The sequence below is a fragment of the Lissotriton vulgaris genome, chromosome 9 (genome assembly GCF_964263255.1).
Source record: "Lissotriton vulgaris chromosome 9, aLisVul1.2, whole genome shotgun sequence".
NCBI lineage: Eukaryota > Metazoa > Chordata > Amphibia > Caudata > Salamandridae > Lissotriton > Lissotriton vulgaris.
The window spans coordinates 363,414,602-363,441,795 of NC_141697.1; the positions used below are offsets into that span (position 1 = coordinate 363,414,602).

Below are 27,194 nucleotides of genomic sequence, written 5' to 3' on the forward strand. Positions count from 1 at the left end.
CGTTGTTGTCGAGTCGAATCTTGAGTGCTGATTTCTTGGTGGCTCGGATCAGCTGGTGGTGTTTGCGGGTGGCTGGCTTGAAGGTGGTCATGTTGTCGGTGGTTGGGTTTTTTCTCCATGTTTTCTCGAGAGTGCGGCATAGCTTTTTGGATTTCTTAAGGTCATCGTTGAACCAGGGGGCCTTTTTACTGTCTTGTTTGGTGTGATGGTTTTTCAAGGGTGCTAATTCGTCAGCGCTGTGAGTGATCCATTGTTTGAATTTGATGGCAGCTTGGTTTGGGTCCGATGAGAGGGCGGGTGGGTTTTGGTTGAGCGATGTGAGGAGTTGGTCGGTGGTGATTTTGTTCCATTTTCTTCGGGGGATAGGTTGTGGGGGGTTGTCGGTCGAGGTGGTTTTGTAGCTGAACTGAACACAACTGTGGTCCGTCCAGTGGAGAGCTGTGGTGCGATCGAAGGAGATATGTTTGCTGGAGGTGAAGATTGGGTCGAGCGTATGTCCGGCTACATGGGTGGGGGTGTCAACAAGTTGTTTGAGGCCGAGATTGTCCAGGTTGTCCAGAAGGGTGGTGGTGTTGCTGTCGTTTTTCTTGTCCAGGTGGAAGTTGAGGTCTCCTAATAGAATGTAGTTCTCGGAGGCGAGGGCATGTGGACTGATGAAGTCGGTGATGTCTTCGCTGAATTGTTTACGGGTTCCTGGAGGCCTGTAGATGAGGGTGCCTCTGAGTGTGGTTCTAGGGTCGGTGTGGACCTGGAAGTGGAGGTGTTCGGCGGTTGTAAGGTTATCGTCGGAGCTGGTCGTGATTTTGATGGTGTTCTTATGGACGATGGCGATGCCTCCTCCTGTTTGTTTGGTGCGGTCTTTTCGGATAATCTTGTAATTGTCCGGGATGGCTATGGCGATATCGGGTGTTGATGATGCGTTCATCCATGTTTCAGTAAGGAAGGCGACGTCCGGTGATGTAGTGTCGAGTAGATCCCAGAGTTCGGTGGCGTGTCTGTGGACCGAGCGGGTGTTCAGCAGGATGCACTTCAGGTGGTTAGAGTCGGAGCTGTGTTTGGGGTTAGTGGATGTGGTATGCGTCTTGATGCTGGTAAATTTGCAGGAGTGGCAGGCGAAGGGTCCATGGGTGTGACCTGGGCCAGCTACGCAGCATAGAGGTGTGCGTCCGGGGTTAAGGGCTAGGAGGGTGGCGGCGTCATATGTTATGCTGGAGGAGTGCGCTTTGCGGGGACCAGGGGGTCTGGCGCTGGGCGCGGTCCAGGCGCGGACGGGCGCAGACGGGCTTACCTTTGGCGCACCTACGGTGTGAATGGGGCGCGACCGCTGCGCGTGGACGCTGCCCGAAGGACCGTCTGTCATAAATGGAGAGTGGAGGGGGGCGGAGCGTGGGAGGGGGAGCTGGGAGGCGGGAGCGTAGGGGGAGGGACGGGCTGCAGGCACAACAAAATGGTGGCAACAAAAACAAAAGTCAAACAGGACGCTATGGGCGCAATCAGGCAGCAATTTTACTCAGGAGGCAATGCGGGGAATGCTAGCGGTGGAGCACACAGGCACAATTTATAGTTAAAACAATCAAAGCAATGCGGTGCGCTACGCCACAAACCGGGTACAAATTAATTCAAGGTATGGCAATGGGGAGAGCAGCGCTACGAGTTCAAGATGCAGCAGTGGGGAGAAGCAGCGCTACGATACCAGGACAGCGCTACGATGTCAGGAGGTAGGGTGGAGCGACCGCTTCAGTAGGAATCAGGCTGGTCACAGAGAATCCCCAGCCGGGCCGTTCCTAATGTCCAGTGGGTGGGAGGGGGAGCTGGGAGGCGGGAGCGTAGGGGGAGGGACGGGCTGCAGGCACAACAAAATGATCGCAACAAAAACAAAAGCCAAACAGGACGCTATGGGCGCAATCAGGCAGCAATTTTACTCAGGAGGCAATGCGGGCAATGCGAGCGAGCAGTGGAGCACACAGGCACAATTTATAGTTAAAACAATCAAAGCAATGCAGTGCGCTACGCCACAAACCGGGTACAAATTAATTTAAGGTATGGCAGTGGGGATAGCAGCGCTACGAGTTCAAGATGCAGCAGGGGGGAGAAGCAGCGCTACGATACCAGGACAGCGCTACGATGTCAGGAGGTAGGGTGGAGCGACCGCTTCAGTAGGAATCAGGCTGGAATCAGACCTCCACCCAAACACAAGCACTACACATTGTGATCACAGGCACCCAGAAAAAGTCAAACAAGCCCAACGCCAGTTGTCTTCACCTTTCTGCCAGAGACATGATCAATGTTGTGAAAGCGATGTCAGCACATCTGACTTCAACGTTTGTGTTTCTACTGGGCGTGATGGCATGCTGCACAAACCTTGTCGTTACTAAATATGTGCCACCCTTTGCACAAACGCCTCAACTGTCATGGGCACAATGAGCATGGCACTGAGCAGATCTAGTGTCTGTATCCCAGCTTTTAAAGTATTCCACTGGGCAAGAGACAAGCAAGAGGAAAACCTGTAAACACCTACCGCCGCAGGTCACTATTGTTAGAGGCATTTCCCTGGCAGGCTTATGGAAGTACAAGAGTGGAATAACAGCACAGGGCAACCGAGATACCAAAACAACTAATGCATCCCCTCAATCTCAAGTTCTTGTTCCCAGACTTCAAGTTGTTTGAACTCTTCATCAACGAAAACGAAACGAGCAGTACACAGGGGGCTAAAAACATCCTCTTGTGCACTTTTCTTACAAGCCACCTCAGGTGTACCTGTGTGTCTTGCACTTCTGAACCCAAACTCCCCCATCCATTCAGGTATCTTCTGGCTTGCAATGGAAAACCCAAGGGCACTGAACAGTGCCCACGTTAAATCGAGTATTGTAAAACTCTTTCGTGTTCACTTGCTTATAGTGAAAGAATTAGGTCTCTTGTGTATCATTTGCCTATAGCCGCAGAAAGGGTCAAACCCTCTGATACTTCAGGCCCCACATCCGTACAAGAGACCTGCCATCAGCAACATAAAAAATACATAGCAAGTTTACGAGTAAAACAAAAGTTTCAAGTACTGTGAGTTTATAATGCCACAGTCTAGATCTTGGGCTCGTAGCACTATCTCGTTTTATGCAGTGGCATATACTTTGCCTAAAGTTTCACATGACCTCACGTCAATGTTCGAATTCTGTTTTACGCACAGGATATAGATTTAAGAAGACAGAAGACAATTGGGCATACATACTTTTTGCAATCGAACAGGTTCCTTCAGCGATTCAAAAGCCTGTAAAACAGACACAAATGACTGAATGTAAAGATGAGGAGACTGCACACATGAACACACTTCTATTGGCATTTCTGGAGAGTTATATATTTACGTGTTTCGAAAAAAGCAAATTATTCTGGAGAAGATCATGAATATGAGAAAAATCACAATGTTGCAACCACTTACCCCGATTACTGAACCAACCTGTGTTTATTTTTACAGTTTTTGCGAAGAACCATTTAATATGTAGTCCTGATCAGTCCATCAGAGTGGGGTATCCTGTACTTAAACTGTGCTGGTGTTGCCCGAGTGCACCATCAGCACTTACTTCTCGGGACAGGTGTACTTTGTGTGTTTCACTGATTGTGTGTAGGTAGGACTGCCTAGCAACCTAAATCACAAACAAGTCCACCAGGATCAGGCTGAGGCATGCTGATTTGTCAGTCACGTCATATGACACATAACATGGTGACAAGTAGTCACCTGAACAATCAACAGTTCATTAACAGAGGCCATGGCACTAAAAAAACAGAACTTCCACAAGGCAGGAGCAAGCCATCCTTAGCCAGGTGCTGTGCTGGCCCACCTGTACCTATGGGTTGCAGCTGCCTGGATGACCATGCAGAGGCGTGGCGGCCAAACACAGACAGGTCTCTCTGCCCTTCACCATCGCAATGCACTGCCCATACCTGGTACCTGCCAGGTGGTCAACCAGACTCCCTTCCTGAGTCCAGACTTCACTTACTATTCGAACCCACAGTCTTGGAACCTGATTGCAAGTGCAATTTAAAATTTTGACTCCTAATCAACCCCCTGCTTGGACTTAAATGGGACTTCTAAATTGAATGGCATTTAGCGCATGTAGTCAGTACCAGGTATGGTAAAGTCAGCTGTAGTAAGTACTGACTGTGGTTAAGTCCGCATGCCTGCAGTTTTGAAAAGGTAAATATCAATTGGTCAAACCAGCAGATATTATACCATGGGAAAATTCACAGTAAAGCCTAGGGCTTGCAAATCACCAAAAGCCGCTCATTATGACGTATTTTGAAGGGCTTACCTCATAATAGCCAATATTTATCACTTACACCAAATATATACCAAACCAACCAGGTATTGGTCTCGAACTACAAAGGAAAAACAGCTGCATCATCAAAACAGAAGCTTCAGGTAACGGTCTTCTGTGTTTGGTGACAGATATTGTCACATTGTAAAGACCAGACAGGTGGAAATGGCTGTGATATGGGTAACACTGATGATGTTCAGCGGCCGCCAAGTTGTGCAAATTCGAGCCACGCTGAGAGTGGCCACTATCCACCCATAATTAGAGTTACTCTAGTCTGTCTATATGCTTTATCTTGACAGAATACGTTTGGTCAGCAATTGGCCTATCTTTGGTACTTTATATTGTTTTCCAATTTTCACCCTGCATTCGTACTTTTAGGTTACTCCAAAATATTTGCTGTGGGCTGAATCTTCCAGGTTTATGCATATGCTTTAGTGCTACAGGAAAATAGTCATGGAGTCCCATCAGGCAGATGTTATGTTGTCGGGAAAAGCATCAGAGAGTCCACGGATGGATGCAGTAAAGCACTGGCTCTTTGCTTCTAAGTAGTCCATTACCGTGATATCTGCAACACTACAATACAACACCCCACGTCCCTTCTGTATGGTGGATGCATAAAACACCATTCGGCAAAGAAGATTCAACTTTATTGGTGTAGAATCCAGATGAAGGTCAAACAAAGATGCTATTTCGGCCTCATTGCCCACGCCCTTATCTATGGCTGGAGTGAGGAGTTTGAGAAGAACCTTCTGCAGAAGTGTGCTGTTGTAATAATGTGCCATATGCTCCTTTTCACTAACACATTTGTAAATATGCTACATTTTGATATAAAGATTGCTTACAGTGACAAACACTAATATATAAGATTTATTTCACTAGTCAGTAAGTCACCTACTAATCAATATTTTGCACTTAGTGTCTGATTAAAGTAAGACGGAAAGTCCAACTGCTTGCGTGGGGTCGGAATTTCGAGTTGTGCCGACTATCGTTTCTGGTCTTCATTGGGTGCAATAATGTCTCCATTTGCCTATACATATTAGCGTGTCAAACCTTCTGTAATTTTAAGGGAAGAAAAGGCCCAGTGTTGCTTGCATCAAAATCACCTTATTCCCCAGTGATTCACTAAAACAGTTGGAATTTATCACACGTGATAAGTTCTGGAACCAGGTGTATTGCTTTTTTATCGGGCACAATAAAATGCATGTACCCATCCAGCACACTTATGATCAGGCCCATCAGGAGTTAAATTGATGTGACACTATTTTGTCTTCCTCGACATACATTGTACATGAAAGGAACATACAAACAGAACAGTTCATCATCCGCTTAACAGCGGTGCGAATTCCGCCACGTTGCAGTGGTTTTATTCAGTGGGCGGGGCCGCGTCGGACAACGGACGTGCGCGGCACTACGGAGGTAGTGTTCATGATGGTCGTTGGCCGACGGGAGCACTTAAAGGGTTAAAGAGGGTAGCAAGAGAGGGATGTTTCCCCCTGCATTTGTAAGGAACCTAGAAGAGCCACACTACAAACAGATCATTATACCGTGGTAAGGAGAAGGTGATGTTACGTTCTAGGCATTTGTATTGTATATTTCTGCCACTGATAGGGACCTGCAGGACCCTGTCACATAGTGATAAAGTTAGACGTTTGTCTCAGATTGCCTTTGTGAATCGGGCCCACAATGTCTGACACACTTAGGATCAAATCTACTGTAAGCATTAGGGGAAATAAACTGTTGTTCACACACATCTTTGTCTTATTTGAAACCATACTGCTAACTTTCAGGGAGGTGCTAACTCTCAAACGTTTTTAAAAATTGTAATTCTTCTTTAAAAAGAAGTAATTAAAAAGGAGTTGAGATGTGTTCCTTTATTTGTCACCTCTTAAAATAAAATGTCCTTTTGCGTAATTTGGGCACATTAAACTGGTTTTTTTTCCTACGTTGTGTGTCTTATTTCACTAAGAAAGACGTACACATATCTTCCCAGTAAGAAATTAATGCAAAATCCAATTATGCTAGTCTATCGTTAATCAGCAGGACGAACATACAGAAGATTCCTCTTCCCCTTTAAATCTCCAAACTATTTCACAAAAACTCTCAATGATTCAGGACTTTCTACTCCATTTTAAACTTTTACATTTTTTAATCTATTTATTGATTTTTTTACTTTCAAGCAAACAACAGACTCACAATTCTCTGCAATTTAGTAAAAAACATATCAGTTTACAGTTGTCCTTCTTGGCATCACTCTCTTCTAGCCTGGGTCTTGCTCCACTCACGCAAATGAATCTGCTATTTTATCCTCTTCCAATTCCTTTCTGCTCTGACACTATGCCAAACTATTTCACCTCATTTCTAAGTCAGGCCTGTTTCTTTCACACCTCCCATTCTTGATTTTTGCTGTGATGTTTTATGGTTACTATGACATTTTATCCATTAACCCAACTCTTTGTATTATATTTTAAATGCTGTTGATTATTTTGGAGAAAATGCCTTGCAAATCCAAAACATTGATAAGAAATCATTAAGGATGTTCTTTCAAATCCTTCTACTCTTGCATCTAAAGCTGACAAAGGTAAGAAAACAAAGTTGGAATGACCACAGTAGCAGAAGAAGCACATTTTACATAAGAACCTAGTAACACAATAACCAAAATTCCAACTCTCCACAACCTATGATGAAGTTGGATAAAGGGCAAACGGCTAGGGTGTGGTCGGAAGGTGCACCTCAAGGCGGCTCTTTAAAATAGTTCACTTAAGGACAATATCAGTGGAACAGGTTTCAGATGTTGTTTAGGCTACATTAGGGTTTAATCATCTATTTTATTACACGTGGGATAAATACTGGAGCTAATTTTAGGCAGAGGTAGGCGAGCCCCTGAAGCTCACGCCTAGCTCGAGCCAGGTAGCCAGCAACCTCTTAGCCGGCTCTGGCTCACCTTGAGGTCCTCTGGGAGCCAAAGAAGAACCGTGATTGGTCCCTCCAGGCACGAGGTTACAGAGGCGGTTGTGTGGGTGTGCTTGTGTATATGTCTGTGTGTGTGATTGGGTGTGTTTCTGTGTGCGTCTGTCTAACCCGCAAAAAGCGTAGTAAGCATGCAACAGGCATGCTGAGTACTAACAAATTCCAACTTCAAAGCTCTTCAGACCCCAGATGTAAACCAATTGAAACAGGTCCCTTCAGTGCACTCATCGTGTTCATTTTGAAAAGGTTTACCTATCTCTTAACTCATTGTATCTGAGGAAGTCATCTCCACATAGAGACTCCAAACGAAAGCATAAAACGAAGACCTTTTCACGGTAACCTGTAAGCACATGCGTAATGCTCTGACCTGCAGACTGCGGGCCATGTGCAGTGATGCTTTGTTTTCAGCTAGAGAAACCTTGCTATTGTCTTCTTCAAGGTACTCTGTGCTCTGTCACAAACGACATTGAATTTGCACAACAGAATTCCGCTAAACAGAATAAAAAAGAATAAATGCACCAGAAATGAGCAACAGTGTTATGGATTTTATGTTTTTCTGCATTTTCATGGCTTGTGATTTGTGCCACACAGAATAAACCTGTGTGAAGGGAGTAATAATAACTCCCAACCTCCCACAGAAATCAACATCATTTTTGTGGATTCCATGAAATGATGATTCACGAGATGAACTGCTAAACGTGTTCTATTCTAGTTGAGCATATGCAGGGTTTTAAACGAGACAGTACTGGCGGCTACTGCATACCTGCAGTTCTTTATTTGGAGAGAGACAGTACATACACCTCTCAGCAGAACTGCAGGACGTTTATTTCGAGAGCACCTGCACTTCTCAGAAGCGAGTAGGTTCTCTGGTACAGGGTCCGTGCATTTCTATTTTTCCATTTCAAGCACTGTTTTTGTGTATGTAGGATGATCAACTTTGCGTAATGCATGTGTCTGCCTGTGCAGAGACGTTTGTGTGCACTGAGACATTACAGGACACTTTTTTTAGGAGGGGGCACAGACTTGCCATGGAGAGCACTTTTGGGGTTCAGTTCACATCGCCCTCTTCTAAATCAGAGTTAACTCTTTAAAATATACGGATCTACTGGACATTGGGCCTCATTCACAAAGGCATTTAGGGCCTACAGCCACCTTCCTGCTCTTTTAATCAGTATCACTCCAGGCGTCTATTACACATAGGGCGCACTTTTCCTGTTTGTTAAGCCAGGTAGGTGCGTTGGGTGCAAACGGGGAAAGTGCCCCCTATTAAACCGAATTAGCTGCCCCCCAGGACAGCTGTAGAGTCATGCTGCCCTGGGGGCAGTTCATTCAAGTGATAAGCATTGGCAAAGCCAGTAGGTCTCGACAATCCGAGAGATATACGCGTTGGCAATGTTAATGAATTTGCGTACAGCACAGGGACTGGTCTTTGCAAAATAATTGTCCCGTAGCTGGTGTTGGCTGTTCTGTCACCCCTGCGCACTGGGGAAGCTTGGTTTATGCACATAAAAAATGAGCGCTCGTAACTCCACCCTCAATCGGGTGAGGTATTAACAATTGAATGGCCAGGCTGCTGACTGATAAGACACATCTCTGTAAACAAAACTATAAACCATGTGTCTCTGTAGTGAGGGGATGCTTCCACATAGTAGCAAGGCAGAGTGGAACATTTTCTTCAAAAGATCCAGCAATGTATTTACTATTTAACACATCTTTAAGAAACCTGATTAAAGAATAATTTGTATGAATGTGAAAAACAAAGTTTGTGAAGTGGGCGTCTATTTCTTATGTACAAGTGCAAGTGGCGGGAGAGTTGAAGCAACATCGGGGCACGGAAAATCCACCAGACGAGGAAGAAGGAGCAGGGGTACTGAATCGTACGGGTGAGAGAAAGACACGGAGAGCAAGGGGTGGAATCATTCATGAGAGATGGCTGGAACTCATGGGGGGTGGAAGCATTCATGAGATATGGCTGGAACTCATGGGGGGGTTGAAGCATTCATGAGAGATGGCTGGAACGCATGGGGGGTTGAAGCATTCATGAGAGATGGCTGGAACTCATGGGGAGTGGAAGCATTCATGAGAGATGGCTGGAACTCATGGGGGGGGGTTGAAGCATTTATGAGAGATGGCTGGAACTCATGGGGGGGGCTGAAGCATTCATGAGAGATGGCTGGAACTCATGGGGGTGGAAGCATTCATGAGAGATGGCTGGAACTCATGGGGGGGGTTGAAGCATTCATGAGAGGTGGCTGGAACTCATGGGGGGGTGGAAGCATTCATGAGAGATGGCTGGAACTCATGGGGGGGTTGAAGCATTCATGAGAGGTGGCTGGAACTCATGGGGGGTGGAAGCATTCATGAGAGATGGCTGGAACTCATGGGTGGTTGAAGCATTCATGAGAGATGGCTGGAACTCATGGGGGGGTTGAAGCATTCATGAGAGATGGCTGGAACTCATGGGTGGTTGAAGCATTCATGAGAGATGGCTGGAACTCATGGGGGGGTTGAAGCATTCATGAGAGGTGGCTGGAACTCATGGGGGCGTTGAAGCATTCATGAGAGATGGCTGGAACCCGTGGGGGAGGGGGGTGGAAGCATTCATGTGAGATGGCTGGAACTCATGGGGGTGGAAGCATTCAGACGAGATGGCTGGAACTCATGGGGGGTTGAAGCATTTATGAGAGATTGCTGGAACTCATGGGGGGGTTGAAGCATTCATGAGATATGGCTGGAACTCATGGGGGGTGGAAGCATTCATGTGAGATGGCTGGAACTCATGGGGGGGTTGAAGCATTCATGAGAGATGGCTGGAACTCATGGGGGGGTTGAAGCATTCATGAGAGATGGCTGGAACTCATGGGGGGGGTTGAAGCATTCATGAGAGATGGCTGGAACTCATGGGGGGGGGTTGAAGCATTTATGAGAGATGGCTGGAACTCATGGGGGGGTGGAAGCATTCATGAGAGATGGCTGGAACTCATGGGGGGTGGAAGCATTCATGAGAGATGTCTGGAACTCATGGGGGGTTGAAGCATTTATGAGAGATGGCTGGAACTCATGGGGGGGTTGAAGCATTCATGAGAGATGGCTGGAACTCATGGGGGTGGAAGCATTCATGAGAGATGACTGGAACTCATGGGGGGGTTGAAGCATTCATGAGAGGTGGCTGGAACTCATGGGGGGGTTGAAGCATTCATGAGAGATGGCTGGAACTCATGGGGGGGTGGAAGCATTCATGAGATATGGCTGGAACCCATGGGGGAGGGGGGTGGAAGCATTCATGAGATATGGCTGGAACTCATGGGGGGGTGGAAGCATTCATGTGAGACAGCTGGAAATTGGGCCAACGATCTGCATTAAGAACGAAGTCCCGTTATTAAAACAACCGATAATAGTTATTTTGCTGTTTACATTGTTGTAGTTATTTAGGGTTAGTATATGCAACAGTAGATGGGTGCAGAAACAGCTCTGTGATTCATGTTGACAGCAATGGACATCTTGAACGTTTTTTATACACCAAACTAGCAATGCTGTTCCCTGGCGCATATCTTGTCTGGTACCTTCAGCCAGTCCTCCTGGCTCTTGAAAGTATCAAACATTTGTTTTGTTATCTCATCAACGTTTGTACAGAGCAGCTGTTACATTTGTATGGCATCGCAACGCTTCTACAGGCTCGCTGCTTTGTATCGATCTGGGGTTTTTCATGTTACTGAGTCATAGTTATCTGGTGTTTTTTTGTTTGGTCAGTGAATATCCATCTGTGCACTGTATTGTTTGTTGCTTTTCCATAGTGGTCATGGAAGTCAACACATATAATGGGAAGGAAGTATCTACAAATCTCAGCATGCAGACGCCATTCACTAAAAAGCTAGACAGAGCTGAAATATCACAGATAGCATGGAGTCACTTGGCTGCCTTTAGATTGAAATACCATGTAATATAACGTGTCGCCACCTTTAATAGCCAGTTTGTTCATATTTACAGCGACCACCTCACTCATTGGCTGCAAGTTTCATCAGGATCCATGATGCGTCAATAACTAAAACATCACAAGTAGGTGTGGGTGGAATTTGCGTAGTCGCGCTACGCAAAGCTTCGCGAAACGGCAAAAAATCTCTGCGAGCACGCAGTGATCCGGGAACACGTGGAATTGCTTGTTCCGCCCATTCGCAAATGCTGTTTGCGCGCTCGGAGGGAAATGTCTTGCAAACACGCGTTTTGAAAGTGCGAACAAGCAAAAAATTCCACAGAGCCGCAGATCTCTGAATTTTTGGCAATTCCGCATTCTGCGCAGAACGCAAAATTACCCAAATTCCGTGAGCGGAATGGAATTTACCGCCCAAGCCTATTCACAAGCTCTCAGGAGGCAGTTTACACTGCCAACAAGGAGACTGACTGAAGCATGTCTATTGGTATATTAGGACATCCCTCGGCGTAATACAACCATCAAAGCAACATGATTGGCATTTGGTAACAATCATTAAATAGCATCTGTGTGTTTCTGCAGCACCCACAGATCACACAAGAGGGCGAGATGAAAACAGTGAACTGTGTTCATCAATGGGATAGGGAGAGGATGTGGCATAACGACCAAAGCTGCTTACTTTGGAACTAGCAATTGAAACTCCAGTCCCTGATTCTGCTCAACATCCTGGGATTTTAGACAAATCACTTTGTTTTCCTTGTGCCTAAAAAAAATCCTAGAACACTGCTTGAGGAAAGCTCCATACTCTGTAGAAATTAATACACTACAGATAGAAGTTGCAAGAAGAGTGGCGCTTGTGTTAAGTGCTGAAAACAAAGAAAAAATGCACGTCAGAGCCCACCTCTAAAAACACAAACTCTCCTGTTAGGTGGTTAAAACCAACAAAAACAGCGCCCTAGTTACGTAGTGAAAACAACCCCAAAAATGTGTGTCGGAGCACAGTGCGGCTCAATACACAAGCGCTTGTGTTAGGTGCTGAAAACAAACTAATACTTAACAAGCGCTCGTGTTAAGTCCTGAAAACAAACAAACAAATGTGCATTGGAGCACGTGTGGCTCAAAACACAAGCACTTGAGTTAACCCCTTCCATGCTTCTGTCGGCCAATGGTCATTGCGAGCACTACCTCCGTAGTGCTGCGCACGTCCGTTGGCCGATGCAGCCCGCCCAATTCGCTAAACTGCCGCACTGCGGTGGAATTGCCGCTGCGGTTGAGCAGTTAAGTACTAAAAACGAACCACAACACGACAGCTTTTTTGTCTCAATGCCAGCGCAGAGGGCGCAGAGCCAAAGGGATTCCCTCATTTGCATGGGGTCACGCCCCTATGTGAATGAGGGAACACCCTCTAGTGATAGCACTGGAGATATATGTGCCCCAGCGCTAGTTGTATTACAGAAAGGGCCGCACAACAGTCTGCAGCCCTTTCTGTAATACCAGTGTACCTGGAGCACGCAACATGGGCGCACATGCCCGATACACCCTTGGGGCACTTAGCATAATATGGCCCCAGATGGTAACACTTGCTATTAACTACTCTAAAGGATAAGTCGCTGCTAAGAAGAAACTCTTTGTTTTGCTGCAATTCCCTCCCAGTTAACATGTCAACATATTCTGCCACTTGCATGCTTCTCTTTAAAGGTCGTGTTAAATGCCTGAGTTGGAGACCCTTCAAGCAAGCACTCATCACTGCCAGCCCATTTAAATTTCATCCTTTGATTAGAAGCTCTGAGCAAATGTACCTCTCTTCTGAGAGGGCTTCTAAAGTCATTGAGCCTGCATCATCCCAAGACAGGCAAAAATCAGGACATTTAGTGTATCGGTCTACTGGATGTGGGAATTAGGACAGACCCGTCTAATGCAGGACACACGCAGCAGGCAGCTGCTCAGTAATACTGATAACATATAGTATGTAGCCATGCCCAAAACCTTCTCATCTTGAAGTACTAACCTTAAAAAACCAAACTACAGCTATTGTCAATGAAAGTTGAAACACAAATGTTTAGTAAATAAACATGTAGTATACATTTTAAGGAATCTTGGTTGATCTGTACATCTAATTATCACAACTTGCATAATTTATGTCATTTACACATTTTTTTCAGTATTCACACATTTTTGGCGGGCTCGGTCCGTGCACTGGATCCTAATGCCAAGATTGACCACTGACTCGGCCTTCACCCTAAATTCTCTGTCTCGCCCCCTTTTAACTGTAAACAATAAAGCAATGAGCATTTCTTTCTTACCGAAATACTGCTGGAGTCTTTTAATTTAGATTTGTAGAGCATCCAATGATAGCGCAAATCTTCCATCCTCAAATCCTCAGTGATCCCCATAGCTGGGCGATAATGACGCAGAGCTTCAAAAAGGCGCTGCCCCTCTGGAACACGGGACTGCAGTACCTGAAGATTGAGATCAACATGCTTGACATTTTTTTCCTGACCCTTTTACACCAAACATCCAGAGAACATTTAATTTAGATTGCTTCACGTATAGCATCACTTTGTTGATTTCTTTGCATTTTAGCTAATTGCGGTTCATCAAACAGATGACAAAAACACTGTTAATAATCCACCCAAACAATAACAAAAGGTACAAGAACATAAATGAAATGCTACTGTCAACAATTCTTAACAAATGGGGTTGTTACTTTTGTGACCTGGGAGAAGCAATTCATAACTTTTAGCTCATCTCTTAAATTTCAAAAGGGAGATATCCATGCACAAATCAGGTTAATTCTGCCACAAACGTTGCAGATTTGCCCAAAGTGGACAGACCATGCCCCATCTCTATTACTTAACCCCTTTGCCGCGGGGCTCCCCCGCGGCGCGTGGGGGAGGGGGCCGCACGAGGCACCGCAGTGCTTGTGACGAGCTCGGCTCGTCATGCAGCACGGTGGTGCTGTGCTCATGACGAGCTGAGCTCGTCATGACCACACCCGCTCAATGGAATGCCCAGCACAGCAGGGGAATTATCCCTTTGTGGGCGTTCCGCGGCGGTTATGACGAGCTCAGCTCAGCTCGTCATAAGCACAGCGCCACTGTGCCTCATGATGAGCTGAGATGACCATCTCCACAAGTTAGGAATGGGACCAGGACAACGGGACCAGGAGTAATGAAGATTACCAGTAAGTAATAGGCCATTACTTTCTTGCACTTACGAAGATGCAATAAAAAGTTCTAAAATGCAATGGAATATAGCTACCTCCAAGAATGCTCATTTAGCTCTCCAACTCCCAAAAGGAGTTTGTTGACATCAGATGTCAACAAACTCCTCAACATACACAATACTATGCTGAATTACCTTATAGCACCAATACACGCACCACTGAAAACATGATCCTTCAGATTTTAACCTTCAGTACTAAGGTACTCCAAAGTCCTCCACAGACAAGCAATACAAGAAATACCGATGTAGTCTGGTGCTAAACTTCCAATTTTGGAATTTGGGAATCTGGGCCTAATCCCAGCTTTGGCATATTACTGAAAATCAGGAGACTCTGACAAAAACCCTTAACATCCTCACTTCTAAAAATCAAAATAGCTGCATTTTAATGGAACTGTAAATATGGACATGCAATTTAAAAGACTAAAAATTCCTGCTTTATGAACATGATCTTCTTCTGCCTCCCAACACCGCAGGTTCTGAATTCCACCCTTTACGACCCATGAACCCAAATCTCATGGAATTTTATATGAGATGAATTCATAGATAAAAATCTTTTATTACAAGATGGTCAAGATGATTTGCATTTGCGTAACCCATAAAATACTAACATATATATTTTTCCTGTTATTCACATTCAGAAATATTATATGAAAGCCTAGTATTGGCTATATTAACATGCAAAGTCAATGTATCAATGTTCTCCTTACCTCAGGCAAGTATATTTTTTCAAATGTTGGCCTGTTGTGTAGAGAGGAAGGTAATAAGGTTGAACTCATGCTTTAGAGTGAAACAGTGCGTAAAAGCCGAGGAAATTAGTGGCTCAACGAGAATCTTCTTGAATTCTGGGGCACATTACACTGCTTTGCCCCTGAATCCTCAACAGTAGATCAATATGGGTTGAACTTACCATCGCTGACTAAAGGTGATATATGAGGAGGTTAAAGGATGTACATTTGTACAACATTTTGAGAAATTGAAATGTAGGCTCTGGAATTTTTTAACAAAACGTTACTTTGTACTCAAACATTTCTAATCTCCATAATAATTCCCTTGCTTTTAGTGTCTTCTGGGTCAAACGCAGTGTTAAATAACAAAATTATACGTTGAAATGCTTGTTTTGACATCTCAGATAAAAGTAGGGGTCCCATATATCTCAGTTTACCCTGCTAAGTCTCTGGCAAGTCTGAGATAGTCTCAAAACGGGCTCCTCCTTGTGGACTATGCTCACATGGGGATTGGGGAGACGCTTGTCTGCTTTTCCTGCTCTGCGATTCAAAGGCTTCATAGACCGCGAAGAAATGTCATCACTTAAAAGGAAATCACTTAAAACAGTTAACATCTCTTTAGGGTCATGTACCATACACCTCTCCTTTGCTCCACAGCTAGGTTTGCTATATAAAAAATACCAAAACATTTAGGCATCTAAATACACATACACGAATGCCCCACTAATTACACCCAACTCAAAGCATTTTGTTCTGCATGAAGGCCCATTATTATCACAGCTAAAGCCAACTTTGACCGGAATATCGTCAATGAAGTGACCACTGGAAGTGGAGGAGTCTTCAAGGCAGTCAAGCAGGGCACCAATCCTCAGCCAAGCCCACCAAATCTCATCAGTCGACAAGTGCAGGGCCAATACTCACTTCTACACTGAGATGTTTAATAGCATCAGAACCCCTATCAACATCAGACACACTGCCTCCACCCTCCCCTGGTTCCATATCCAAGGGGGCAGCCATCAGCCTCATCTAGCACACTGAAATCAGATAACGCGAACTCCCTCAAGGCCACCTGCTACAAAAAAAAGCATTCTGCCATCTTCCATCATGAAATCCCTCCAAGAAGATGCCTCCAAGACACAAGAGAAGAGATTCCACCCCTTCTAAAAAAATCCACTCTGGGCCCAAACGATTTCACGCACAGTCTATTGTGAGCAGCAGAGAAAGAGGCCTAAGGCCCGGATCTACCACACCTTATATCCTAACATTGGTTTTCCCACTGATTGTAACTGGACATTTTTGCCTTTGCAGTAATTCTTGATCACTATATCTGTGTTTTCTCTATGTCATGAAGATTTATTTATTTTTTGTTTACTAACTTTGTTTGGGGAGTTATACAATGTCTGTTAATTTCCCCACAATATTGTGGTTTTGGAGTTGTTGCACAAGTACCACACCCATTCTATGAGAAGAGCCAGACTGCTTGATCCAGGTTACTAAAGATGAGCTAGATATTCCTCACTGATGCTGGCTTACCTTTTAGGAGTCAGAATGTTTCGGAATTGTGGAACATTAGTCAGAATTCACATCAAGGCTGTGGCTTCTAATCTAGCAGTCCAATTTTATGCAGAAGGGACATATAACATTACTGCTAACCCTAGGGTGGATATAGTGGACAAAAATTTGCAGATATTTCACAGAGGGGAAGACACAGATGCACAGGGGCATGGGGGTTTGCCCTGCGGCGATTGCACCATGATATTTTTTGTTATTTATGGAGGGTACCCGCACCCCCGTGCTCCTCCTTTCCCACCGGTCAATGGGTATTCTGTCAGCTGCATCTACCGCGTAAATATTACGCAGCGCAGGCGGTGAAATGCCCGTCGGCAGGAAAAGATGCACAAAGGTCGGAAACAGTTGCCAGGACCTCGCCTAGGTGACAGTAGGTTTCAAGGAGATCTGCTAAAGCCCGCTTACATAAATCAGAGATGAATAAAATAATACAAAGCTGCTCTATTTACTGGTGGTGTATTGGCCCTCACTTCCGGTTGCATAAAGCCAACCCGGCAGTAGAAGTCAGAGGTGAAAATGGGAAGAACCAGATTTGGAAATTGATGCCACCATACAAACAAGGTGCTGCCCACCCACCTGCATGTTGCTGTTAAGGTCAGAAGCTTATGCCAGTGGATAATTCCGACAGGAAGGAGTATGTAAAGTGGTGGTAACTCATATTGATGGTAGCCTTTCCTTCCGCTGGACGAGAACTTCCATCCTTGAGTAACAAGACCCTTTGCCTATTTTACTCATCTCAAAATAACAAGCATTTGCAATGCAATAGGTCTCACATTTGTGAGAGTGTAAGCTAGTGGCATTGTAAATGAAAATACTATTCATGTATATCTTTTTATAAATAACACATAAATAAAAGCCATTGTCATTTAAAATGCCAATAGCTCAAACTCTTGTAAATGCGCGACCTATTTAATTTTAAAGAAGCGGCTGCTATTGTCCCGGGCTGCTTGGAAAGTGAAAGCGTGCATGGCCACTGGATGTTCCAGGAAAGCAGGATGTGCCTTCAGTAGGAGAACCTCTTTAAAAAAATAGTGGTTACGGACTAAAAGAGACATACCGTGTAATAACAGAAGTAAAAGGGACAGTCCCCATGGAAGGTTACAAATTAAGACAAGGAGTACTAAGGAGGGATTAGCAAGCCTATTAACGAATCAGAAGCCGTCGTTTACGAAGGACAATGACACAAGCCAATGAAAAATATGGGTGGAGACCGGGCGGGGCTTTAATTCCATACTCGAATTCAGCATGCCTCGCAGAGCAGAGCATGCTCTGCCCAGGCTCGACCTAAAAATCGTAATACACATATAGGGTACTTAAATTATCACCATAATGATAAATGGACAACAACACATTCATGTTTTGCCTCTTAGTATATCTATAAGTCTAGCAAGTACAACTACAGGTTAAGACAGAAAAGTAAGAAATCTTCTGTAAAAAATGTAAAAGGCCTGATCATAGTATGTAATGAGTTCAAAAAGGCTGCTTAAATTCAATATATGATAAACATTTTAACAACATGTCACATGGCTTTACACACCAGCAACTTCTGGCGCCTTGCTTCCATATCTTCATCACTCGTGGAGGTTCTTGTGAGAATCTTGTTCAGTTTGGTATTTTCCATTTGTAACCATTCCTCAAACTCCTTGATGAGCCTACTGTAATCAGCACCATCTTTCACACCTGGAACAGGCAGCTGCATTATATGATGAAAGAGAGAAATTGGTTTACCACAGTCTCCTACAAGTCATTGATATGACTGTACGTTTTAGTGACTCAAGTGAGTTGGTGCACTATGGTTGCATTTCTAATGAGGAATTATTAAATGTACTAAACAGTAAATAATTACGTATTAAACACGGAGTACGCCTGCAAAGTGTGTGCCCCAACACACCTGCCAAGCGGCAAGTGTTAAATAGATGAAACATGTCTCAAATTAAGTTTCAGAAAAAAATAAGATAATTAAAAGCAAGAATTGTTCTAGACTTGAACTGATTTTGAAAGGTTTTGTGAAGAGTTTGTGTAAGAAAATATATCATCTGAGATTAATGAATATCTTTGTTGACTTTAACCACATGGATGTAATGAGGCATGAAGGTGTTGACACTGACAATTCTTTCGAAATTATGCACGTAATTTGTACACCATTTCACAATCAATTCTGCATGCGGGTTATAGCATGAAATATGCTCATTACAGTGTCTATACCCCAGAACACGAACTTCGATGATCTCCCTATGTTTATAAACGTAATTGGGAGATTGAAATAGAGCATGCCTTAAATTTGTGTTGAAAAAAATCATGAAATTGAGCTTTTGTTCGAATAGAGTTAGAAAGGGTATAAAAGGGGGATTTTCTGAAAAGAGCTTGTAGATATATTCATGCATACTATGAAAAATCAGAAGCCTCCATAAATATGTAATGCTTTTTTTCAATGGAAATGCAGCTGTAATTACAAAATCACTTTGGTGGCAGGCTTTCTCGAAAAACAGGCTAGTATAGCAAATCTGCACACACATCCCAGCAAAAATATGTGCTTGATAATTCTCAGGTTACCAGAAAATCAAGGATTTAATATTGACCTGCCAAAATATTGTGGCAAAAATATCGACAGTCAAAATAGCCCATAAGCTAACACAAAATCATGTTTACTATACTTAACTCCACATATATGCTTGCTGTGCAGTACTCGAAGTACCATGCATTGGATATTGCAAAGCTTGATGCCCTCTTCGTTATAGAAACATAATTTAAGCCCACATCCACAAACATCCTAGATGTCTACCTTCCTCAGGCTACAATCCAACCTGTGGGCTGTGCCAGGTTATCTCACTTCTCAAGAAACCTATATTAGACCCTGATAACTTGGCCAACTACAAGTCCATCACTCACTTACCCATCATTGGCAAGATCATTGAAAAACCAGTCTACACTCAAGTCCAAGTAATGATCAGTGCTAACTATATTTTGCTTGATTATCATTCTGGCTTCAGATTATACTGCAATAAGGACACGGCTACCTTACGTAACATAGACAATGCCCTCCTGACCACAGATGAAGAGGACCCCATCCTCCTGATATTGCTGCTTTTGATACAGTTGACCATGAAACCCTCATCCTCACCCTAGAGTCTGCAATGGGATTCATTTTAAATGTCCTTCAATGGTTTTCCTCCAAACTTCCCAAGCAACACCAGGTTATTCACATGAGCACGCCAGGTCCCAAAAGATCCCTAGCACCTGTGCATCACCCCAGGGTTCCATACTGTCTCCTGTCTTCTTCAACCTCTACAAAGAGCCTCTTAGTGATCCACTCACAGATAACAGTATCACTATATATTACCAGATATTTAACATGTTTGCCACAGTATTTGTGCATATTGGCATTTTTGTATTAAACTATCTGACATAAACCAACCTGCGTTCATTTATCAGTTTTACATGTGCCGAGCAGGTTAAAGTGTTTTCGTCTACACATGCCAATCTATATATTTTATTTCACAAAATCTTTCTTCCAACATCTAAAAAAGCTACCATGTTTTTTCCCAGGTCAATAAAACTTTGACTATTTATACTTTATTAAAATAAAATGTAAGCATATATTGTTTTGTTAACCTACAGTGAGATATTCTATTGCTTAATACATTTACCCCTTAAGTTGCTCGACCAGATTTGATGAAATCCACTCATCACAGGTAAGCAGTGGGTGAAACCTTTACTTAAATCAATAATTTCATGAGGTGGCACTGGTAGGTGATAGTAATGCCTGGTACCAAATATTCCTATGTTAATGAAAAATTTGATCTAGTGTCCAAGTGTACACTAAACGGACTTTCGAAACATCTAAGAACTTTAGGTGTTTATGTTAATCAAACTTTATGTAACACATCACATTTTTCATGGCTATGGTGAAAATGCATTTGAGCAAAGAAAGATGTTCCACCTTTTGTGTTCCTTTGATATGATCAGAAAATGTAGTCATTCCTTTTCCAGCATAAGAGGGAAACTGTACTGTCCATTTACTTTCATCTGCACCCTCCGAGTAAGAGGTAAGCTCATCTGCCTCTTTTCCATCAACTACAGGCATCTTCTCTCTGGCTGACAGAATATTACCCTCAGTTTGAGAAGAGGTACCGGCTTGTTTTCGCCCCCTTGTTCCCATTCGATGTCTAAGTGCTATCATTTCATCATCATTGAAAAAGGACAACTCATGTCCTGTTTCTCCTCTTGATGCTTCTATATTCATCTCCAATTCTGTTGCTGCACCACTACCGTGGGTGCCTTGCCCAATTGTCCATTCAATTCCCCCTTCTTCAGTTACTTCTTTGTGTGCAGTTATATCCTGTAGCGACGAAGAGCCTATCCCAGCAGCTTGTCGAATTCCTTGTGACCGATTTTTATTGTCAGCTCTTTCTGCCTCAGAAGTGAACTCAAGTTTGCAGTTATGTCGAGCTGCAAATATTTGCTTCCCAGGTACAGTAATACCATGGTCTGTGGGAGAGGTTAACCTGGTGTCTGGATTACTATCTCTTTCATGAATGTTCTTTTCAGACAATTTACTTTTTGCCACAGAATGAGATGTTAACCCAAATGTCCTTCTCCCTGCATCAGTTTCATTCCGAGGAGTACTCATTTCATCCTCTGAGGAAGATGCAAACCCAATTCTATGTTCATGTGTCCCAGCAGTGATTCTCTTCCTTGTTCCATCAATGTTGTCTCCTAAAGAGATGAAAGCAGTTCCCTGTTCACTGCCTCGTATGGTAATGTTGTTGCCTATCCTTTCAAACTCTTCCAGAGAAGGTGTTAATCCCATTTCCTTTTGTCTTCTCTCGGTAGTCAATTTCTCCTTTCTTCCATTAATGTCAGCATTGGAAGAAGTTATTTCCATTCCATGTTCTCCTCTACCAAAAGTCACCCTCTTCTTACTTCCATTGCAGTCATCACTAGAAGAAGTTATTTCCATGTCCTGTTCTCTTTCAGTATCAATTCTCTTCCCAGTTCCATCACTGTTGTCCTTTGAGAGAGAGGGAAACCTAGGCTTGTCCTTACTTTTCTCATCAGTTTTCCCAGCATCCATCTCAATTTGGTCTAGCTGATTTCCTTTGTGAAACCTAGTAAATATAAAAGCAAAGAAATGAAATTATACATTAGCAGATGGGGTGATTTAAATAATTCACTAATCCCCAAAAAGTATTTAAACAAGCCTTTCCTACAGTGGTCAAATTTCTCTATGCACTAGATTTCGCAGGACACTTGATTGGACAGCATTAGATTTAGCATTCACAAATGCAACTGGTGGGAGCCTTGCGGAATGAGTATCTTAGAGTTAGGTAAAGAATGTGACACTTGTTATAAACAACACTCTTTGCAATGGTGCAATAGGAAACAAACTTTTGTATCTCCCTAGCTGTCGGTGTAATGGAATGGTGCTACCATTCACAGCCAAGATCTTTGAGAATATCATCACCAGACACCTGATCGAATACCTCAACAACCACCAACTACTCGACACAACTCCATCTGGTTTCAAACCCAAATACACCATGGAAATTGCCCTAATCTTGGCCACGGATGACATCCACATGATTCTGGACACAGAATACATGACTGCCCTACTCCTCCTGGACCTCTACGCAGAGTTTGACACAGTCTCCCACCCATACTCATCCAACGCCTTCATAACATCAAAATCCAAGGACCTGCATGCCAACTGGATCTGCTCCTTCCTGACTGGAAGGAAGCAGTCAGTCAGGCTGGCACCATACACCTCGAACACCCATGACCTCATCTGTAGAGCTCCGCAAGGATCATCCCTGAGCCAGACCCTCTTCAACTCATACATGCTCCCTCTAACCAGCATCATTAGCTCTCACAACATCAATGTCCTCTCTTAGGCCGATGACACACAACTCATTCTCTCCCCCACAGACAACATGCCCGATACCCGGGTCAAGTTCAATGCCTACATGATTGAAATTGCCCACTGGATGAAGACCAAATATCTAAAGCTGAACAGTGATTAGACCAAAATTGTTATCTTCCGGAGGAACACATTACTGTAGAACTCCATCTGGTGGCCAATAGAGCTAGGACCATCACCCACGCCAAGAATCTCGGGATCATCATCGCACCAAACTCGACATGACCGCCCAAGTCAATGCTTCCATACCCTGAAGATGCTGAGGAAGATTTCAAATGGATCCAAATCAGCACCTAGCAAACTGTCACACATGCCCTAATGACAAACAAGCTGGACTACGGAAACGCCCTCTAAAGACGGGATCAACAAACGACTCACCAGAAGGCTGCAGATCATTCAGAACTCAGCAACCTGAATCACTTTCAACCTCCCTGGCCGCACTCACATCACACCACACCGGAAGGAGCTTCACTGGATCCAACTTCCTAAACAAGCACAATTCAAACTACTCACCCCAGTGGCGTAGCGGGGGTCCGCACAGGGCAGCACTCTTTTTGGGGGCGGCAGAGGTGAGCAAGTCATGTCTTTCGACTACCACCCCTCCCCCGCGAACAAATAGCCTGTCGGCCTCCATCACATCCTCTCCCCTCCCCCTGGCCCCTCTGCTCTTACCTGCACCAGGCGGTAAACTCAGGGGTCGCCCTGGGTGGCAGTAGGTCTTGCTACGCCACTGACTCCCCCACACTTTCAAGGCGCTACATCGTATCGTATCGTAAGGGGTGCTTATAGAGCGCACTGACACCATGGGTTTCCTGGCGCTGGTTAGAAATAGAGGGGACAGAAAGACTAGCCAGATTGAGGGAAGAGCCAAGTTTTTAAAGACTTACGAAAAAGAGTTAGAGAGTTAGAAGTTTTAAGAGAGAGGGGGAAAGAGTTCCAAAGCTTGGGGGCCAGGTAAGCAAATCTCCGGCCACCAGATCTACAAAGCTTGTAGGGAGGAACAGTCAAGAGATGGAGGTGGGAGGATCTCAAATTGCGGGATGAGCATAACATAACACTGGCCCAGCATACCTCAACAATCGCATCTGAATTCACAAACCTTCCAGACACTTCTACTCATCTGGACTCCTACTTTCACAAAACCCCTCATAGGGAAAACCAGATCTGCAAGTCGGGCCTTCTCCTGCATTGCTCCTGAAGTTTGGACATACCTGCCACTATACATACAAGCCCCTCCTCACTTCTTGAATACTGTAAGAAAGAAACGACCTGGCTTTTTGAGTAGTCTCACTAAACCATAGGTATGGCTTGACACACGCCTGCTCAGCACCACAATACCCTCTCAGGAGATAGTTTACTCTACAAATCTACATAACATAACACAGACCTTTCTCCAGGTCTTACCATAGAAAGATTTTTTGCATCAGGGCAAAATTAGAGGTATTTGAATGTCAAATTAAATGATCTGTACCTCATGCGCTGGTTATAAATCATTTTTAAAAAGGAACAGAGATTTAACTAATGAAATATTGACCCATAATATTCCACTTTTAAAAGAGGAAGCAAACAGATTTTGTAATGTCTTCTATTGAAGTGATAAAAAATTAAACAAATTGCTTTTGAAACAGAGTTTAACGTGTCCTCTTTAAAGCACAGAGATGGTGTATGATCCACTCACTATTATGAAAGCAGCACTAAATTGTGTAAATCAGCTTGTGCCATATTTGCCCTATGAAAATCCATTCCGTTAGCATTCCCAATTAATAAACCACAAACACGGTGAAAACTGGTTTGACCTTCTATTTGCACTAGTGAAAAGATGATGTAAAATGGCAACTGGGATGGCTGAAAATTTTGGGAAACAAAAATTGCTCTTCCATTACCACTCCGAAATTTCTCGAGTTGTGTTAATACCTCTGCGTGTGTTTCAACTTTGTAAGGGTTATGGTGTTAGTATATTACATTAGCTACATTCTGCATCAGGATGGGAAAGAGATTCTTGCCAAGGATATTGACCTTGTTAAAATCTGGCTTTATGGACAAAGGGCATCCCGGCACTACCAGGGATAAATTGCACTGGCCAATCTGTCTGTGCTATGGCGTAGAGAAAAACCAAGTTCTGAGCTGTTTTCGGAAAAGGTATTCACTGTTTATAAAGTGAAGAGCAATGGGGAGCATATGGCAGGCCTTTGCTGCTAAAAAAGCAAATAACTGTCCTCATCCCCTGACCACTTGGAAATGTGGAAGGAAGGAAAGATTAGAGTCGGAAGATTTGAAGTTTCTGTTTTGTGGTATAATATTTAAACCTGAGAGCGAGATATTTGGGGAAACTGTCAAAAAATGCTCAATGTGCAAACACCAGACCTTAAAACGACTTTGCTAACTGTGCCACTGGCCCCTGGGAGGAGTTCAAGGACGGTGCAATGAGTGGATTAAGCCAAATGAGATTTTTTTAAAAGTAATACTCCAAGTGAACACCGGAGGGAGCCAAAACCTCAAATGTTATGCAGAGGATTTTCACATTATTCCACTGCATGTTTAACACATTCATGGACGGTTATTACATCTAAATTACAGTAAGTGTCTGATTCCTAATTGGTGTCAACATCGCTTGCATAATGAATGAAGTGACTATGGTCAGCACCTTCTTTGAAGTGCCAGGACCACCCACAGAAAGTTGGGTCCAAAGGGTCAGGTGTTTTGAAAAGCACTCCAACCATGGAGAAGGTGATTTCTATTCTAAAGAGCATTGAGAGGTCTGCTAAGGTAGTTAAGTTACTGCGCAAACCTGATAACCATCATGCAGATGTCAATCTAATACGCAAAGAAGGAGCAGTGTCGACAAACCACTTCAGAAGGAACAGCATAAATAGCAATTCAGATTTGATCAGCATCAAATTGGCATGCTATTGTTGCAGGTCCAGTACCCACTTAGCAACTAGCAGAGGTTGTCCTGCTTTAGGCATAGTCTGAAAGGGATATAGAAAGAGAGGCCATTTCCTCAAGGTTTGCGAAACCTCTCACTTTAAGAAGGTCTTCAGAGGGGAAGAATCAATATCGAAGGAAGACTCAGATGACGGTGTAATGATGAAAAATTTAGCATTACTTGTGGCGATCATCAACAAGGAAGATTTACGGAATCAACCAAAGTGTAATGTTCAAGTGAATGGAGAAAGTGTGGAGATGCTAGTGGACACTGGGTCCAGAATCCCCATTCTATCAAAAGACACTTATGATGGGGCGTGGCTTGCGCGCCGCTGTAGCATGGCGTGTCGCGCTTGAGCTCCGGGGTGAGTTGGTCCCGTAGAGCGTTTCTTTCCGCTTCTTCGTGCCCTTCTGACCTGAAACATCACTCACCAGCAGCGGAACATGTGGTAACCTTCACGACGCTGTTTTTTCCGCGTTCTCAGCCACCGAGGATATGTTTCCTGAATTATCCCTCACAGGCGCTCGCATTCCTGAAGAGCGACCGCCATTTTGTCGCGCATGACGTTCCTGTCATCGGACTTCTGAGGCGCCGCAGCGAATACAAACTTGCAGTATTCAGCGCTCGGCTGAGGGTTTCTACACACGACGGCTGAAATGGTAACATTTATGCTTTTTTCTTGATGTTACTTTCTTGCTTCTTGGCTGGTTTTTTTGAGCTGCTCGCTTTTATTTTTTCTCTCACATTCTTCATGGAGGTGTCCGTTTTGCTTTATTGAGGTGATTTCCTACGCAACTTTGCTCATACTTGAACAGCTACTCTTGCTCTGCGTAAACTGCCACTTTTTCACACTGAATCTACATATTTTGCGCAACTTTGGTGTTCTAGCCTATTCCAGTGTATTCTCTCAGGCTCCTGCTACGTCACTGTCATTATGAGTCGGTCCTTGAACAGCAAGGACTCTAAGGACCTGGGCGCATCTTTAAAAAGACTTAAGTCAGTCTCTCCGACGCCTGAATCTCCTCAGGCAGACAATGCTTCCACATTGGACACCATTTTGGCGCGCCTGAATGAAGTTCATGAAATTGCGCAGTCAACAAAAACTAACACTGACTTACTGCAAGTGGAAGTCTCTGCTATCCGGAATGACTTTAAAGCCCTTTCTCTTCGTGTATCAGCGACAGAAACACGAATAAGTTCCGCAGAGGATGGGATGCAAAAGCAATCCAGGTCCCTTTCTCAACTGGAGCGTTCTATGGTGGCGATGCGCAGAGACCTCACGGAGCAGGAAGACCGTCATAGGAGATCCAATCTCCGTATTTTTGGCCTACCGGAGGACTCAGAGAAATCATCCTCCTCTATGATTGAGTTCCTATCTCATTGGATTCCGGATACACTCCAGCTATCTTTTCACAGAGATTTTGAGATTGAAAGAGCACACCGTGTTCCAACGTTTCGTTCCAAGGCAGCCACCCAGCCAAGAGCAATCATTTTTAAGCCCTTACGACATCAACACACTGAACTGATTCTGTCTCATATGCGCAAGATTAAACAACTCAACTGGGAGGGTCATCGCATATCCATTTCTCAAGACTTTGCCAGAGACACAGTCATAAGACGGAAAGGCTTC

At 44.0% G+C, this 27,194-nt stretch overlaps 1 protein-coding gene across 1 annotated transcript in view; it reads right to left on the reverse strand.

Moving 5' to 3' along the window:
• Nucleotides 1-27,194, reverse strand: part of SYNE3 (spectrin repeat containing nuclear envelope family member 3) — a 173,929-nt gene that overhangs the window by 11,532 nt on the left and 135,203 nt on the right. The window contains exons 13-16 of the mRNA XM_086937736.1: nt 20,662-21,829; nt 18,259-18,414; nt 13,506-13,661; nt 3,224-3,262 (exon numbers count right to left, since the gene is read on the reverse strand). Of these exons, the coding sequence (XP_086793862.1) occupies nt 3,224-3,262; nt 13,506-13,661; nt 18,259-18,414; nt 20,662-21,829 (1,519 nt within the window). The remainder of the gene's footprint in view (nt 1-3,223; nt 3,263-13,505; nt 13,662-18,258; nt 18,415-20,661; nt 21,830-27,194) is intronic.